The 17,899-nt window shown below is 49.9% G+C and overlaps 1 protein-coding gene across 15 annotated transcripts in view; it reads right to left on the bottom strand.

The window, feature by feature from the left end:
* Window positions 1–17,899, bottom strand: part of SCN8A (sodium voltage-gated channel alpha subunit 8) — a 192,699-nt gene that overhangs the window by 17,869 nt on the left and 156,931 nt on the right. For 7 of the 15 annotated variants that reach the window (XM_084955570.1, XM_084955571.1, XM_084955573.1 and 4 more), the window contains 6 exons: window positions 17,166–17,522; window positions 13,725–14,195; window positions 13,086–13,203; window positions 12,415–12,569; window positions 8,573–8,746; window positions 2,897–3,019 (listed from right to left, as the gene is read on the bottom strand). In XM_084955570.1, coding sequence (XP_084811696.1) covers window positions 2,897–3,019; window positions 8,573–8,746; window positions 12,415–12,569; window positions 13,086–13,203; window positions 13,725–14,195; window positions 17,166–17,522 — 1,398 coding nt within the window. Of the gene's footprint in view, window positions 1–2,896; window positions 3,020–3,369; window positions 3,440–8,572; window positions 8,747–12,414; window positions 12,570–13,085; window positions 13,204–13,724; window positions 14,196–17,165; window positions 17,523–17,899 lie in introns of all 15 variants that reach the window. The other 8 variants (XM_084955576.1, XM_084955574.1, XM_084955575.1 and 5 more) reach the window with 2 other exon arrangements.

Here is a 17,899-nt window from a genome sequence, read left to right as displayed (position 1 = left end):
TGTCCCCTCTCAAGTCAAGGTCTGAGCCTGTCTTTGGAGCAGCACAGTGACAGTTGAGCCCATCTGCATTCATGGTGGAGAAGACTTCTGGTTTAAAGTTTTCTAAGGGTAATCTCTCAAGTGTTGGCATTCACAAGAAGTGGGAGACACACCCCTGTAGAAGCGTTAACATTTAAGTAAAATGGAGGTGCTTAATCCCGTCCTTGGGGGACTCACTATAAACGTAGGCAAATTCACTGTTTCCTTCCGGCAGTTGTTCTTGCATAGAAAGGCTGCAAGACTGCTGGACAGGGACGGGTCCTGAGCTTTTATCACCAGCCCCTGCAAGAGGGATTGCACTGTCGCTGACTGCAGCCAACCAAATGAGGGGACATCCTTTACCAGAGCTTCCCTAACTGAATGTTGTCTGAAAACCCAGCTATGGATTCAAACTTGTTCTTGCCCACATTAACTCATTTGGAAAAAACCTTCACTTCCTAATGCTTTTCATAACAATTTCTGCGCTTCTGGTCACCCACCCCGGACCCTCTGGGCTCCTAAACTGCTTGAAGGCTGACAAGTTCTGAGGAAATGGAAACTGCAAGTCCAGGAAAAGGTGAGGAAATGAGGAAGAGCTCAAGGGAAGAGGCGCGGCCCCCAGAACCGCTCCTGTGTTCAGACTGTTCAAATCATTTCCTTGTCAAAGAACCGGTGGCAGCGGGTCCGTCTGTGAGGACCTCAGAGTGGGGCTGGCAGGAATGGGCACCCAGACAGCGAAAGCTGGTAGCAGGCGTCAGGTGGGCATCTTATTTTAGGCTTTCTTTGGGTATCAGCAGTCTCCCTTTAGGAGATCCAGACCCCTCGTGGGGCAGGTGGGGGATCACAGGCTACTGAGTTGAGGTACAACGTTGCAATTATTGCCTTCAACAGCCTTCTTTTAGCTCTCAATTTTCAATCACCAAAATGGACTATCAACTCTGTAACAAAACCAGTATGACTTATTAAAAAAATCTAACTAACCCCTTCTGAAAAAAGTGGGATGGTGGGAGGAGGAAAGAGCATATTCATCCTACTTTCAGTGACCCCACGGACACCCCAAACACTGAGCCCTCTGCAATACAGTCTCTCCTTAAATTGGCTCCGAGCATGACAACCACCTGACCGTACACATTCTGAAATCTCTCTTGTCTTGTGGGACCAAGACTTAGAATCCCAAAATTTTTTTGTTTTTGTTTTTTGGTTTTTTAGGGCTGCACTCGCGGCATATGGAGGTTCCCAGGCTAGGGGTCTAATCAGAGCTGTAGCCGCCAGCCTACACCACAGCTACAGCCACGCGGGATCCGAGTTGCGTCTGCGACCTACATCAGAGCTCAAGGCACCGCCGGATTCTTAATCCACTGAGCTTGGCCAGGGGGTGGCCCTGTGTCCTCATGGGTCCTAGTCAGATTCATTTCTGCTGCGCCACGACGGGAACTCTCTTAAGTTTTGTTTTTTAAATTACATTTATGCTGCTGTGGAACTGACCTTCCTAGAGATGGTTTCAGGTGGGCTGCAGAAAGCGTTCACCAAGCTTTTTACCAAACTTAGTAAACCAAACTGTGACTGTGCTACAGGAGAAATGCAAATTTCCTGCAGAGAGCACTTCCCTGAGTAAACTGTAATAACATGAAATTCCCACGTCCCAGTGAAATTTTCATTTCCTCTACAGGTGTGGGTGGCTTCAGGGGCCAGTGGCCAGAGACCACAGAGGGGACTGAATGAAGTGGCGCCGTCCTGGTACCTCATTTCTCCCGTCAGTCTGGCTTCACGCGGACTGCCGCAAGAGTTTCTTATTCTTACATTCCAATATTTGCACATTTAAAAATACATCCTCTGGTTTGCTCTCCTGCATGTATTCAACACCTGAATTAAAATGAGTTTTCTTGGTCTCGTTAAGTATAACAGACCTCTCTGATTATCACAGGACAACTATTACCACCAAAAGCCAGTTGGTTGTTTGATTTTAGGAAACTGACTTGTGTTTTTGGGTGTCTGTGTGTGGGTGCACACATGGACAGTTTTTAAACCAAAAGAGACAGCAAAAAGGCACCAAAAGAGGGAGCCTTACTTCTAAGCTGGCAGGGTGACAGCACCTTGCACTGTTTGGATCTGAGTGGAGGATCGGCAAAGCAGGCATAGCCGGTGTTGAGAAATTTCAGGAGAACTAGCTGACAGTCATCTAACATCGTACCTGGTTGTGGTTTTGACAGTGTTAGGATAGGGGACCGTACAGCGTGGGCAGAGGCGTAGGGGGTGAGGAGGAAAGCTTTGCTATCAGACAGAGGCTGCCAGTCCTTACGGGACTGGGCTGAGAACAACAAGGTGCAATGAGAGGAATCAGAATAGAAAGAAAAGCATTTCTTTTCCCGGGGCCATGCCAAATTCTGCTCCGTCCCCAATTGCAGGCCTGCCATCCCGTCTTCAAGCCCCTTCTCAGCTGGTCTCTCTGACTCCGAGGCCACAGTCCCCTCCTGGCTGACGCCCCTACACGGCACTCTCCCTGCCTGTGGCCTCTGCTTTTCAGCGGGTCCGTGGGTTATAATTCCCCTTCTTTGCACCTGGTGATTCTCCCTATTAAATCAACAGCCCAGAAAGCCGCCCCAAGTGCTACAGGTAAGCCAGGCCAATGAGAGTAGCCAATGTTAACATGTTCTGCGATGGCGTGTTGTTGGGGGGGGGGGGCGATAATAATGTGATGAGGCAGCTGAAGGCGACTCCCTTTCGCACGGGGCAGGTGCGGGGGAGGAGTGGAGGATCAAATCAGCAGCTGCATCACAGAGTTTGTGTTTGAATGATCTTTCCACCACGTGATCAGTTCTAGCATGCTGAAACAGTTTCCATTGGCATGCAGAAGGATCAGCTGCTCTTGGTATCTTACCCTCATCCCTTCAAATCGTGATAAGGCTCTTAAGGGTCTCAAAGCTCTTAGGGTCCTAAGGGACTTTATGGCACCTAGTTCCGAGTAGCCCAGGGCATTAGCTATAAGGCTGACTAAGGAGACCTACACGGAAACAGAAAAGAAAAACAAAAACAAAAAAGGAAACAAAAAGAAAAAAGAAAACAGAGGTTCCAGAGTGTTAGAATAAAGCCCCTAGCACTGATTATACAGACGGGGCCCCTCCCCCCGGAAGAGGAAGTGGGTAACACCAGCTGCCTACTTCAACTTGGACTCAAACGACCTGGAAGGAAAGGTGGTTGAGAGGCGGAAGAAAAAACACAAAGGGAAGAGAAGGTCGAGAGAGGGCGCGGACCAGACATACAAGTTGGCAAAGGGAAGAGGCCGGAGGGAGAGGGAGAATGAGGAAGTTCCATTGGAAGGAGAGGAGCCTGAACAGATGACAAAAACCTTACCCTCGCCCTTTATAGTCTCTGCAGGTCCCAGAAGTTCCCATTAAATTAAGCCAGACAAATTTAATGGTACCTATGGAAAAGAATACAGATAAATACACACACTCCACACAGGCTGCCCCCTCCTCCACTCATTCACCATGGATTTCCAACAGGGACAAGTTCTCTTACTCCTGGTCGACAAGAAACCATTTGCTGGAGAATCGGATGAGTTACTACATCAACAAGGAAACATATTAATTACCACAGCTGCCCTTGCAGTTCCCACCAAGAAACTTCTGGACAGAATTGTGGTTCCATGAGGACTCACCTAAGTAATCCTCTCACTTTTAACTACAATGCCCCTTCCAGGTTTAACTATAAACCCTGACTCCTTCGTGGCCATGAGAACTCGGGTGGGTCTGGACAATGGAATCCATATTCTCTTTTGTAATCCTCATTATTTATCTCTGGAACAGCCCCCAAAGAACTGGCCTCAGGTCTCTCCTTCCTGGGACAGTGTCCTACTACCTTCATCATCAGAATCATAGCTGGTAGGGTTCCTGGAAGAATTTTTACATTTGGATTTATCAATGAGGAACCTGAGACCCATACACAAGAAGGTGCCCAGTGTTCCCACTGGCCGTTCAGGAGTCAGGATGAAAGACCCACACTGCTGATTCCCAGGCCAGAGCGCTTTCTTCCACGGACAGGGCACCTCCCCCACGGCAGGCTGGATGACGAAATCCCAATAAAGATTATGGTATCTGACCAGTCTGGAGGGGCATATATTGTGCTGGGGAGCAGCAGTCTGGTCTCTAGGCCTAGAGTCATGGTCATAGGCCTTCCTGCTCTTCCAGAGGTAAATTCACCATATTCTACCAGAGCTCGCAGAGCAGTTGTGCTCATCCTGTCACGACACCAAAGTCTGCCTGGGCCTCGCCTGAGAGAGATACGGAGCTCCTCGGGGGCACCGGACCTGAAATGCCTTCAGTTAGAAGGTCTGCGCTCTGCGTTTCTCAGAGCGGTCTTTCCTCACACTGCACTGCAGCTCCTGGGAGAGGTTAAGATGTTCCCACCAACAATTCTTAAATTCCCTCCACTGGGAAGTGGTGGTTACAGATGGGCTGAGCCCCAGCTTAGGGTGTTCTGAGGTGAAAAAAAGGAACCATCCATAACTTAGTTTCATTTGGTACTTTTTAACTCCAGCTAAGGGAGTTATTTCTTTGACTCTGTATCTCTGGACTGTACAAAATTCTTTTTTACTTAAATGAAGACATTTATAATTAAGCAGCAGGCTGGCAAGGGCAGAAGTAGTAGGTCAGTGACCTAGTGAGGGTCGGGGATGGGCAGGCTCAAAGGCTTCAGTTTTTAAAAGGGGTGTGAACCTTCAGTTATGCCTGTCCTCATGATCCATTAGTGGGGGTCTCTTCTCTGGAGTTCTGGGCAGTATCTAAAGCAAATCTGGAATTAGATGCTGTCCTATTAGGCTGCTCATGTTCTTTGAAAGTAGATGGTTCAGAGTTCACTTTCTCTTCAAAACAAGAGTCCAAAGACTTTATCTAAGACAGCGTAGTACCCACCAATCACGTTTCCTCCCTCCGTCACTGACAGCAAGAATCTACACGGAGGCATCTTTTGCCTACTATTGTCAAGTACAGCCAACTCTCACCCTAAAGAATCTAAAATCGCCATATCCTTTTTTTGGGGGGGCATGCCCATGGCAAGCAGAAATTCCAGGGCCAGGGATAGAACCCACACCACAGGAGCAACCTGAGCCACAGCAGTGAAAACACCAGATCCTTAACCTGCTGAGCCACCAGGAAACTCTTAAAATTGCCATATTCTTGGTGAGAGCTTAACAGGTATATCTGAAGGTAGGCTATCTCAACCAAATACCTGCGTTCAAAGAACCCAAGTCAACTTCATCCTGTGAAACTACGGCAGAAAAAGACTAAAAAACTAAGCTTCTAGTGGCCAAAGGCCCCATACAAGGCAAGAAGATGCCAGCTCTTCGAGCTGGGGTGGGGGTGGGGTAGGATTTATCTGATAATAAATAGGACGAAAGTGGGGAGAAGGGTGGAGGAGGCACAGATGCCAACTCTCAGGCTGGCTCCAAACGCTGCTGAGAGAGCCTGCTGCTCAACTGGTCAACCTGGCCAAGATCTCCTAAGGATCAGTAAGTAAGGGTCCTTTCTAGGCTGTTCTTTAGCAGTTAAGGGCACTTCTATAATTTTTTGAGTCTCTGTGGGATAACCAGAACATTGCTTAAAAGTATACTTTAAGGAAAGAATCAAACCTGGAGGGGAAAAAAAAAAAAAAAAAAAGAGTTGAGCAGAAGTCAAAATCCAGGGTATCCGTAGCTGCAGGCACAGAAAAAAGGGAGGGACACTGGTTGACTTTTTCAACATGATGTGAACATTTTCAAGTGGAGAATGTCTTCAGTAGTCTGAACTGAGGATGCAGTGAGCGATCTCTGGAAGTTCCCATCCCTGGAACCAATAGGCTGGCTAATCTCCAAATCTGCTGGGGTCGACTTCCCTGGGAAAAGATGATACAGTTCTTTCACAGGACAAGATCCCCAGTGCAGCCAAGAACCTGCACGAAAGAAAATGTTGTCTCTGTCTGGGAACTCACGTGGCTTGTAAACAAGGAGAGTTGACCTTGGAAGTTGTCTACATCATCTCCATGATTCTAAAAAGCATTCTTAGCAGCCACACAGGGCAACAAGGAAGACTGACCATTCACTCATTAGGGAAACCAAACATAGTGATGACTAGCAGATTCAGACATCGAGTTACTGGTGAATGAAACGGGAGGAAGAGAGTCTCAGAGATACTGCCAAATTAGGACCTAAAACTTACACCTGCTGGATATATAAGATGCCAAGGGCACTAGACATTTATCCAAAAGGAGCGTGAAAACCCTGACGGTTCCAGCAGGCCAAGTGTCAGTGTAAGCCTTATTCTTCATCCGTAACTCAAAAGCGGCAAATGGTGTAGCCTGGGATGGGCTGGGGCTGCCCCCCAGAGCCCACCTGTGGTTATCTGCCTATGTGTCTCATCTTCTCGGCCATTTGAGAGACGTGCCCTTGGCTCCTACTCTCTGAATCCCCCACAGCACCCCACAGGAGGCTTTGTGTTTGTGGGCACTCAACAAACTTTTGATACAGGAAGAATAAATGCACCGTTCCATCCAAGGGAATATACGAGGGTGCTCGGAGAATCTTGTGCCTAGAAGCTGCATTTTCATGGCCTGAAATCAGATCAGAGTGGCCTGGCAAGCCAGTGTGAGCTTCCAGGGGCTGGGACCATGCCTGCCTGTCCCCTGCAACTCCCTATGGCTTCTGGGACAATTCTACACAGAGAATGGTATTTTATTTATATTTGTTCACTAATAACTGGTTCTGAGCTGTTCTCAGGAGCCAGTGTCAGGTCTCATGGTGATGTGAGAATCCAGCAACTCCCCCAAGCTAGGGACTTAGGATGACTGTTAGTTGGCTACATACCTTTCTCATGCTTTTTATTACCTTGCCATCTAGTATAAAAAGTGCTAAAAGATTTGCTAAATAAATGGTGGCGTGCAGAATCCCTGAATGCTTTTAGCAGCTTACTTGGGTACCAGAGGAATGTGGGGTACTTTGATTGACACTCGTGAATTCTGGGGTTGCCCACCCCAGAGGGAAGAGGAGGAGTGCAATTCAGGTCAGGGTAGATGGGGCAGATCACAGTGGGGGTGCTTTGTTCCAAATCGCAGCTTCCCCAGGGCTGTCGGAAGTGTGGTCGGAAGTGTGGTCGTGGCAGTTATCTACCTGAGGTCTCGGAAGGTAGGAAGATGAGGGGCTTCCAGGACTCCCTGGGTGTCCACCTGCCTGAGTGGTGCTTAGGAGTTACAGGGAAAGGAGGCTCTGGCCCTTATCCCAAGCCCATTCCTTAACTCCTAGAACTCAAGCTTTCCATCTTTGGGAGGTCAAGGCCCTTCCATCGCAGGGCACTGTCAATGGGTTTTGAAGGGAGTGCTGAAACCTCTTGCTACAAGGGTCTCACCCTGGTGACCTCTGGGGCAATGCCTCTCTGGTTCACTTTCAGGGCCGATGGTGACGGCTTCACCTCATTTAGGGATCTTGCCGAAGGCTTGATTTTAGAAGTGGGGAGTGGAGATGGGAGCGTAGTGACAGCTCTTGGAAGGAGCTGTTAGCCATGGGAGCTGCAGACAGCACGCTGGGAAAGGAGTGCAGGAATAGGGCAGGGATCGTCCCTGCTGCAGAGTGCCGGGCTCCAGGTATCCCCACGTGGCTCCACGCTAGACCCCAGCGGCACTCTATGGGCAGCTCAGCCCCTAGCCAATGACACCTGTACTCAAAAAGGGCCAACCCAGCCTCCAAACACTCCACGTTCTAGGCGCTTCTCAGCCCTCAGAAGAAAGTGAAGCCGCCACAGGCTCTGCTCCTGAAATGCCCATCCATTTTTGTTTTCAAATACTGCTTTGGCTGGAAGAAAAAAGGCTTTAGTGATCATTCAGAATAAGAAACACTCATCATGGTTAGACAACCTACGAAGGGACCAGAGCTGGTGGGTGAGAAATAGTTACGGGTGATGCAGCTTCCACCCTGAAAAGCAACACGGCAGTGAAAGCCACCAAGCCTTGAAGACAGTCTTGAAACCTGGAGGAGAAGAGGATTTTTGTTAAGTTTGATCACCACTGTGGAAACGGCAATGTGTGGGAAGCGGGGGGAGCAGGGGTTATTTCGGTGTAAACGCCCCCTCTTCCTGGCAGACGGCCTCGTTCAGAGGAGTCTGGATGCACGCGTCTGTGGCAGTGGTCGTCAGGAGAGTCTACCGAGACCCCACCAGCAGCTCCCTCCCAAGAGCACCCCCTCATCCTCTCCTGGCAGCAGCAGGAGGCCACCCTACTGGTTTGGGGCCAGAACCTCCCTGACCCCGGCCTGGGAACGAGGCTTTGGCACCAATGATTCTACTTCCCGTTCCTCATCTCTGAAACGTCTAAGCCAAACCACCAGCGTCAAGAGCTGGTTAGTTAGTGCCAGGAGCAAAGTCCTTTCCCAAAGCTACGATCTGAGGGCTGGGAAAGGAACTTCACCCAAACCCACATCAATATCTTGCCCTACACCCTGGGCCCCTGGGCACGTCCAGCCATGAGAGGAAAGACAATCCCCGTTTCTGCTCTCCTGCCGCCAGGGGTGGGAAGTAGAAAGCAGGACACGTACAGCCACGATGAGGAAGTCCAGCCAGCACCAGGCATTGGTGAAGAACTTGACGAAGCCATAGGCTGTCCACTTGAGCAGCATCTCCAGGATGAAGATGTAGGTGAAGACCTTGTCCGCGTACTCCAGGATGGTGCGGATGGTCTTCCTCTGCTCGATGTAGATGTCCTCGAAGGCCTGAAAGAGAGGCAGCGGCTGCCCAGGGTGCCTACAGGCAAGCATGCAACACGGAGGTGCCAGCCCCGCGGCAGCCCTCCCGCCTGTGGCTGGCCCCTCATCGGCTTCCTGTCTCTTTCGCGCTATCCCCTGCTACATGTGGCTTTTTTGAAAAAACCAGTTTTCTTGAGATGTAATTCACATGCCACGCCATTCAGCAACTTCCAGTATACAGTGCAGGAGCTGTTCATATACTCAGAATCATACAGCTGTCGCCAGAGGCGAGTTCTATTTCCATCACCCCCCAAAGAAATCCCGCACCCTCTAGTCTCCTGGGCTCCCCCGAGTCCTGGCAACCACTAAGCGACTTTCTGTCTCCAGTGACAGGTCTGCTCCTTCTGGACATTTCGTAGAAAAGGAATGATATCCTAGGCGGTCCCCCGTGACTGGCTTCTTTACCACAGAAGAACATTCTCAGGGCCCGTCCATGCCGTGGCACGCTCAGCCCTTCGTTTTTCTTTCTGCGGATGGAAACTATGCCGGTGCGGCTACACCACGTTTGGTTTGTCCTTCATCAACTGATGGACATGTGCGCTGTTTTTACTTTTTTGGCCATTGCTGAGTAAGGACGCTATGAACATTTGTGGGCAACTTTTCTTTTCTTTTTTTTTTTTTTTGTCTTTTGTCTCTTTTGTTGTTGTTGTTGTTGTTGTTGTTATTGTTGCTATTTCTTGGGCCGCTCCCACGGCATATGGAGGTTCCCAGGCTAGGGGTTGAATCGGAGCTGTAGCCACCGGCCTACACCAGAGCCACAGCAACACGGGATCCGAGCCGCGTCTGCGACCTACACCACAGCTCACGGCAACGCCGGATCGTTAACCCACTGAGCAAGGGCAGGGACCGAACCCGCAACCTCATGGTTCCTAGTCGGATTCGTTAACCACTGCGCCACGACGGGAACTCCTGTGGGCAAGTTTTCATGTGGACATGTTTTTATTCCTCTCAGGTATATACCCAGGAGTGGAATGGCTGGGTCACAGGGTAGCTAATTCTGTGTTTCATTTTCTTTTTTTTTTTTGTCTTTTTGCCATTTCTAGGGCCACTTCTGTGGCATATGGAGGGTCCCAGGCTAGGGGTTGAATCGGAGCTGTAGCTGCCGTCCTACACCCACAGCCACAGCAACTCGGGATCCCAGCTGCGTCTGCGACCTACACCACAGCTCACGGCAATGCTGGATCCCTAACCCACTGAGCAAGGCCAGAGATCGAACCTGCAACCTCATGGTTCCTAGTCGGATTTGTTAACCACTGAGCCACGACAGGAACTCCCATTTTCCTTTTTTTCTCGAGGAAGTTGTTTTCTGAACCAGTTTACATCAGCGGCATATAAGGGTCCAATATTCCCACATCCTCGCTAACACTGTACACATGTTTATACGACAGAAGTTCTCGTTTCAGCCCCTGACACCACAGACACAGGCGGAGGGTTACAGAGCTGGGAGTGAAGAGGCTCTCGGCACTCCCTTCTTTCTCTGGAACTCCTAAATGCGGGGGTTCAGTGATGCAAAGGGCAGTGCCCTCACGCATGAGCGGGGCGGGGTGGGGGAGGCTGCAGAAGGTCTGTGCTGAGTGGAGGGAGTCCCTGAGGCATGAGAAAAACAGGACGTAGATAAAGGTCCCTGTTCTGCATCGGAGGTGGCTGCTCTGGACAGTTCCAGAGGCAGGACAGAGCCAGACTGCCCACAGACTCTTCTTCCAACATGGATGCATGTGGACAACAGTGCCTATTTTATCGCTGGGCAGTGGGGCCAGGGTCGTGGGTCCACAGTCCTGCTCAGGGTCTCGGTACAAAAACATCCTCTCTGCTCAATGGGAAAGACTACAGCTTCCTTGACCTCCATCTGCAGAAATCCACCCTAGAGCCCAGCACCTGCGACCTGCCTGAGGCTGGTCTTCCTGTCCGTGGGGGCTCTGAGCCCCTCTGAGGTCTCCTCCCAGCCACACTCTAGTCTCTCCTTGGACACTTTAGCTGTGGCCGCGCTTGGCTATTGTGAGTCTCATGCTGACTAATGCACAGGGCCTTCGAGTCCAGAGCCCAGTGTTTTATTAACTAATTATAAACAAGAGCTGACACAGGTAGCAGCAAAATTTCAATAATTTTGTTTCACTGCTGCTTTTATTCTTTTTTTTTTTTTTTTTTTTTTTTTTGCGATGGGGAAGAGAAGAATCTCAGTGGGAGGCATGGCCTCTCTGATTTTAGGGTTCTGCTTACTAGGTTTGGAGAAAAACGCTGAGAACAATAACAAAAGACCTTTTTCAGTCTCTGGCCTGAGGCTGACCTCCCCCCCCCCCCGCCCCCCACCAAGGGCAGAGCCCATACTGTCACCTTGCGGCCCCCACAGCGTCTCAGCAAGCCTTGCGTGAATGCCTGTGTTGCAATAAGTGGCTGGGGGCAGGCAGGACAGTCTGGCTCCCCTTCACTCGGACCAAGGCTTCCGAGCCACCTTCTCTGCCTCCCGCTCCAGCCGGCTGCTTTCCTGCACAGCCCTCGCCCTGCCTTCCCAGGGCCCTCTTCAGGCTCTAGGGCTCTTCTTGATACAGGTGACTGCCTGGCTCCGCTTCTCCTATGCTCTCACCTCGCAAGTCAGCGAAAGCTCCCGTCTCTGGGGGATCTTTAACACTAAAGGTGGGGTTTCTCTCTTGTTATTTTTTGCTTCCAGATCAGGCATGGATACCCCACCTACCTGAATGTGCCCACTTTCTTCAAAACATTTCAAAATCCTGTACTCTTCACCTTTCCCTTAATTAAAAGGAGGAAAATGTGTAGTGTCACTGGACCCTGCTGTCTTCTTATCTACTCAACCAGGACCCTGTCCAGACCTCCTCAGTTATAGCCCAGCCTAGCTAAGATAATGAGCCCCAGCAGTGGGGGAGCCTATGTGTTCAGTGCCCTGTGTGTCTCACTAACTAACACTAAGCACTCACAACCACGTGCGCATAAATAATCTTTGTACCAGGGATCTGACTCTGAGTGTCTACAGTGCCAGGGGCTCCCCAGGCCCTGCGGGGATCTGACGATGAGTGTCTGCAGTGCCTGGGGCGCCCCAGGCCCGGCAGGGATCTGACTCTGAGTGTCTGCAGTGCCAGGGGCGCCCCAGGCCCGGCGGGGATCTGACTCTGAGGGTCTGCAGTGCCAGGGGCGCCCCAGGCCCGGCGGGGATCTGACTCTGAGGGCCTGCAGTGCCAGGGGCGCCCCAGGCCCGGCGGGGATCTGACTCTGAGTGTCTGCAGTGCCAGGGGCACCTCCCTCCCACCTTGGGGAACCAAAAAGTCAAGCGAGAGTTTCGGGATATTAGGTGAGAAATGGAAGTGTACTTTAGGAAGCCGTTTAGAACTGGGCAAACCAAGCGGGGAAGACACTGGGTAATTCGTATTCTCATTCTGATGAAAAGGGCGTCTTAGGCTTAGGAGGGATCATGCTGAGTCTGAAGACGAACATGTGGGCAAATGAGACTTCCAATCCCAAAGGCTCAAAACACAGCCCAAAGCACCTTAACGGATCGTCACCCTCGGGTCCACAGCCGAGCTGTGTTCTCAGAGAAACCGGGCTTGGGCCCATCCGGTCCTTCCCACGGGTCCGCAGACCCCTTCCCCGGCCAGCCCCTCCGGGTGCTCTGCCCCGGGCCTCACCAGGGCGCCGCTGCTGAGCAGAATCATGAAGATGATGAAGGTCTCAAACCAATTGTGCTCCACGATGAGGAAGCAGGTCTTCCGCAGGATCCACCAGGACTTGCCGAGCCCTTCCTCGATGTTGACCTGGCAGCACTTGAATCTCTGGACACAACCTGGCACCAGTGGGAGAGGCGCGTCAGACGGCGGGCTGTGCCCACCCAGACCTGCCCTCTCCTTCTCCCAGGGCCCCTGTGGGAGCTTCCCCACCACACAGCCAAGAGGACAGTGGCTGAATCAGAAAATGTGATTTGGAAATGGAGAGGGTGGCAGGGCTGAGGCCATGCTGCCAGGCTACCAGGGCAAGGCCCTCTGGAGGTGGGAAGATGTCCCATAAAGACGCAGCGAGAGGGAGGAGGAAAGTGTAGTCAGGGGGCAGAAACGGCCACGACAGAACAGGCCTGATGTCGAGAGAAAACGGACAAAGAACAGTTTGAGAATAAAAACTTGTTACGGCAAGAATCTGACAGAGAAAGCCGTATCAACCTCCCTCAAAAGGATGAGGTGGGGCACAAAGTTCTTAAAGCTGGCCACGGAGCCCCCCTCCCCAGCCAACCACGGACCCTGGCAGAAATTTCTCTGTGAGCAGCACAAGTGCCACACGCCCGTCCCCTGTCCTTGCCCCCTTTCACCTTCTGTGAAGCAGGCGTCCGGATCCAAGTATTCCTCGGGCTGTTCCACAGGGACTTCTTCTACTTCCGGCTTGATATCGATGGTGCTGCCTTCAGAGGAGCTGGTATCATCCAGTTTCTAGATACACAAGGAAGGGGGCGATAAGCCACACTGTGGCCACACATCCACTCTACGCTGAACAAGCTACCTTTGGTACAGACGATGCACCAGTCACACTTCTTATTACAAACTGGTCACCACCCAATGCATCACAGGCCAACAATGACCCCAGAGCCCTCGAAACTCCTGTCGGGATGGGGTATAACATGAAAACCCACTCTCAGGTTCCAGGGATCCACCCTCAACAGAACGTGGCCACAGGCTGGCCTCGCTGCTACAGGGCAGGGAAGTACTCAAGGGTTTCCTCCAGCCTCTGATCCGGATGATCCAGAAGCAGTGGAGACAGACTCGGGAACGTCTCAGGAGGTTAGATCATTGAGAACAACCCCGATGGGCAGGGCCGGTTCTCAAAAGGTGAGAGGTGGCTCTTCCAGAATCTCTCTGCCAGGCCCATGGCTGAACCAGTCGCTGCCAGGGGCTGCCAGAGCCCTGTCTGTCCTCACGCGGGATGAGGACTGGTGTCTCGGCTGGGACCTTACATCTTTGCTGCCTTCAGGATCCGACTCGCTGCTGACGTCTTCCGTGTTGAGGTTCTCAAAATCCGACTCGCCCACGGCGATGGGCACTCTCACGGTCAGGTTGGGGTTGTTGATGAAGGACATGTGGTCCTCATCGATGATGTACTTCTCCACGCTGCTGCCGATGCCGCTGGTCGTGCCGTTGCCGTTTTTCTGGAAGTCGCCGTTCCGGTGGATGTCGGCGCCAGTGTGGTTGGCGATGCAGTTGGCCTTCTTTTCGTACAGCTCGTCCAGAGGCTTCACTTCGTCAGCCTCGCGCTGCTTGAAGTGGGCCTGCATGAAGGCGTGCACTTTGAGTTTGGTCCAAGCCACACCCTTCTTGATCCGGATGACCGAGATCTGCAGGTTGTTCATCTCCCCATCGTCGTCGGTGGCCGCCAGGTTGTCGGCGCTGAAGGAGCTCAGGAGCAAGGCCAGAAACAAGTTCAGCACCTGTACCAGTGGCATTGGGAAAAAGGAGAGGGAATGTAGAGGGTGTTAGGTAATATCGTCCACTAAACTAGGGGTGCAAACTGGAAGCCCACGGACTTATGGGAAAAGACTCAAGTTTCTTTTGTGTTTTCTTGGATCTGCAGAATGTTTTAAACGCTCGTGTCACTAGGTGGGCATTTTGTTTGGTTTTAATACAAGGGGTTTAGCGCTCCTTTTCTTGATTCCTTTATACTTTACAAGCATATATATGTACTTCTAAATATATTGCTTTTTTTTCTTTTTTCTTTTGGCTGTACTCTCGATGAGGTGCAGTCATATCAGGCCAGGGATTAGATTAAATCTGTGCCAGCAGTGACCCAATCACAGCAATGATAACACCGGATCCTTAACCCTCTAGACCACCAGGAAATTCCTATACTGATTTTCTTATAATCAAAAACAAAAACAAAGGCTGTATGCATTTTGGAAGAAAACGCCCCCAAAATAAAAACAAAAAGGCGGGCATGGATTACTGGGGAGGATCAAAGAATGCAGCAAGGCCATGTGTTCAGAAGCAGTAGTTATCTTCTTGGAGGATCCAGGTTAGAAAAATACATGAGGCTTGGAGAGCCAGACTTTCATACAACAGATACAGAAGGTAGACCTGAAATACATTTTATGCCATCCTATTTTAATTGTGTTTTCCTAGCATTTATTGAAATAAAATAGCTTTTGCAAGACAGTGATGATGATTTTTGTGTTCTATTGTCTATCTAAGTGTTAAACCATCAGAAACAAGCTTTATGTATGTTGGGTTTTTTTTTTCCTACTTTACCACACTGCGCATTATGATTAATTAATTAATTTTTTATTAAGACTTACTTTTGAAAAGTGGGAGAGGTGTTCACTTCTTGATTTACACTTGGCCCTTACTTTGTCACACTTCTGAAGAAGAGTAAGGCATACATTTTAGGTGGAGATAATCATGTGTGCAGAGTGGGAGAGATGGAGACAGTAAATGAGCTTTGCGTCACTGGATTACCTGGGCCGTTTGCAGAATTAGAGGAATACAGCTAGTAAAATGGGGGTGAGATGGACAGGACTTTGAAGGCCAGGCTAAAAGATCTGGATTTTATTTAACTGGATCTACCATTAGTCCTTGAGTAAAGGAGTCGCAGATGTGACAGAGATTTGAGAAAGTCATTCCTTCTAGCTACGCACACAGGGGGCACTGGGAGTTAGGGGGCTGTTGCTTGCATGAGTTGATAAGGGTCTGGATTAGGCTACAGTAATCTCCGACCTTAGCATGCAAGAGAATCTCCTGGGGTGGGATGCTTGTTAGAAACAAGCATCTCCTTGGCCTCGCCTGAAAGATTCTGCCTCATCGGGTCCCATCTGGTGTAGGGCCTGGGACTCAGCCTTCATTAATGAGTGACACTTAGGTGACTGAGACAAAGGTGGCCTTCATCACACTGTTAGAAATACTAGGTGGGTTAGAGAAATGGAGGAAGGGGTGGCTCTCGGAACTCCTACAGAGAAAGATGCAGGTATAGAAACGCCAAGAAGAAAGCCTTAGGAAGGACGCCAGATACTCACCAGGAGTAGAGAGAAAAGTCAGAAGAGACTTACAGATTCCTGAGACTAGGTGGGCAGAAGGCCTGAGCCAAGGGGGACTGGGAAAGGTGTCATCAGAGGCAGAAATAATAGTGGCTTTTACCACATGCTCAGGTAACTGTAGACAGTCATGGAGAGATGTCCTTGGAACAACTGAGGACAGGAGACTAGAGGAAGGGTGGGAGTTCAGGGCTCTGGTGCTGATCCTGCTGTGGACCAGCAGGCAGTAGCTGTATTCACGGAAGGAGTGGAAAGACTGGAGGGACCAGGACTGAGAGGAAAGTGGCTAGAAATAGAGAACGGGAGTATTAAGACACATTGCAGTGTCTATTTTTACAGCTCTTACAGAGAACAGGGTGGCCGTGGCAGGTTCAGAGGCTGGTGAGTAGGAACCTCTATTGGCAGATGCTTCCGTGTGGCAGGAAAAGGAAGAGAACAACCATGGGTGAGCTTACAAGGGGTCGTCCGAGTTTGTCTTCCTCCAGCCCTTCTTGCTCTACACTTGCAAGGGGGCTCTGGCCTGATCTGAATGATGATTCGCCTCTCAAACTGTAGTGTCTGTGAATCACCTGGGGATCATGTTAAAAATGCAGATGCTGAGTCAGTGGTTCTGGGGAGGGCCCTAAGAGTCTGCATCTCTAAGACACTCTCACGCCATCTCAGTGCCACTAGTCCTCAGCGGACACTTTGAAAAGTAAAGTGTTAAATTCCTGTGGGTGAATGTTCTATATCGAGAAACAGAAGACAGCAGGTGGACAGATCAGAGGGAAGCAAGAAAGTGATTTGCCATCTACACAAATCAGATAAAACTCTAACGTGGTTTAGACCCATGGTTCTTAGTGGAGGGCAATTTTGCCCCCTGGGGACAGGTGGCAATGTGAGAAGACATTTTTAGTTGTCACACGACTGGCCAGTAAAGAGTAGGGGCCAGGGATACTGCAAATTTCCTGCAACACACAGGACAGTTCCACAACAAATAATTATTTAGCCCAAACGATCGATAGCGTCAAGGTTGAGAAATTCTGGCTCAGATGAATGAAACTTTTGTAGCAGAAAGAGCCACAGACTCTAAAGTCAAGGATCTAACACAAGCCCTGACATCTACTTGGTGTGACTTTGGAAAAGTCCCTAAATTGGCTGAGTTTTGTTTCCATAACTATGAAAAAACATCAGAAGGTTGTGTGGCTCATGATCCAGTAGGCCTCTGAAAACAGCAGTCTCCTTTCCTTCATTTGTATCTTAGGGTTCTCGGGCCAAGAAAGAATAAAGACCAACACAGACATGGAAGGTAGTAGAAGGACTAAGCAGATCGGGCTTCTGGGTCAAGGGTAAGATGTTCAGAGCAAAGAACAAAAAGATCTACAAGTTCGTACTAACCACCAAGTTGCCAATAACCATGACCATCATGAAGACAATGAGGCACATGGCCTGGCCGGCCACCTCCATGCAGTCCCACATGGTCTCGATCCACTCCCCGCACAACACTCGAAAGACAATGAGGAAAGAATGAAAAAAGTCATGCATGTGCCAGCGAGGGAGTTCACAGTCCTGGTTGATCTTGCAGACACACTCTTTGTAGCTCTTTCCAAAGAGCTGCATCCCCACCACGGCAAAGATGAAAACAATAATGGCCAGCACCAGGGTCAGGTTGCCCAGGGCACCCACTGAATTTCCAATAATCTTGATCAGCATGTTCAGGGTGGGCCAGGATTTGGCCAATTTGAAGACTCGAAGCTAAGGAAAAAACAAACAAACAAATAAAACCCAAATGGTAGTCAGTCCATTTATTCTTACCACACGGCTGTAATAATAACGTATAAAATTAGTTAAGATCAGCTTAAATTTATTGAGCACCCTTGGGAAATTCCCAGAACCTTCTAACAGTGTTTTAGACTAAAATGGGAGCAACTGAGGCATAGAGAGGGAAACTGAATAACTGTACAGTAAGTGAGAGATTTAGAACTAAGAACCAAGAATACTGCCTCTAGCCCCCTGTATTAGTCTCTGGGTCAATCTATTAAGAAAAACAAAAACAAAAACCAAAACCAAAAAACAAGCAATACATGAACATATCCTTTCCCATTAATTTTCTCTTGACTTCTCAAGAGACG

Source organism: Sus scrofa, chromosome 5, assembly GCF_054392235.1.
Source record: "Sus scrofa isolate SSC_HxYL_T2T_F1_AM1 chromosome 5, Sscrofa_HxYL_maternal_Yorkshire_Landrace_v2.0, whole genome shotgun sequence".
Lineage (NCBI taxonomy): Eukaryota > Metazoa > Chordata > Mammalia > Artiodactyla > Suidae > Sus > Sus scrofa.
This window is presented reverse-complemented; position numbering and strand designations above follow the sequence as displayed.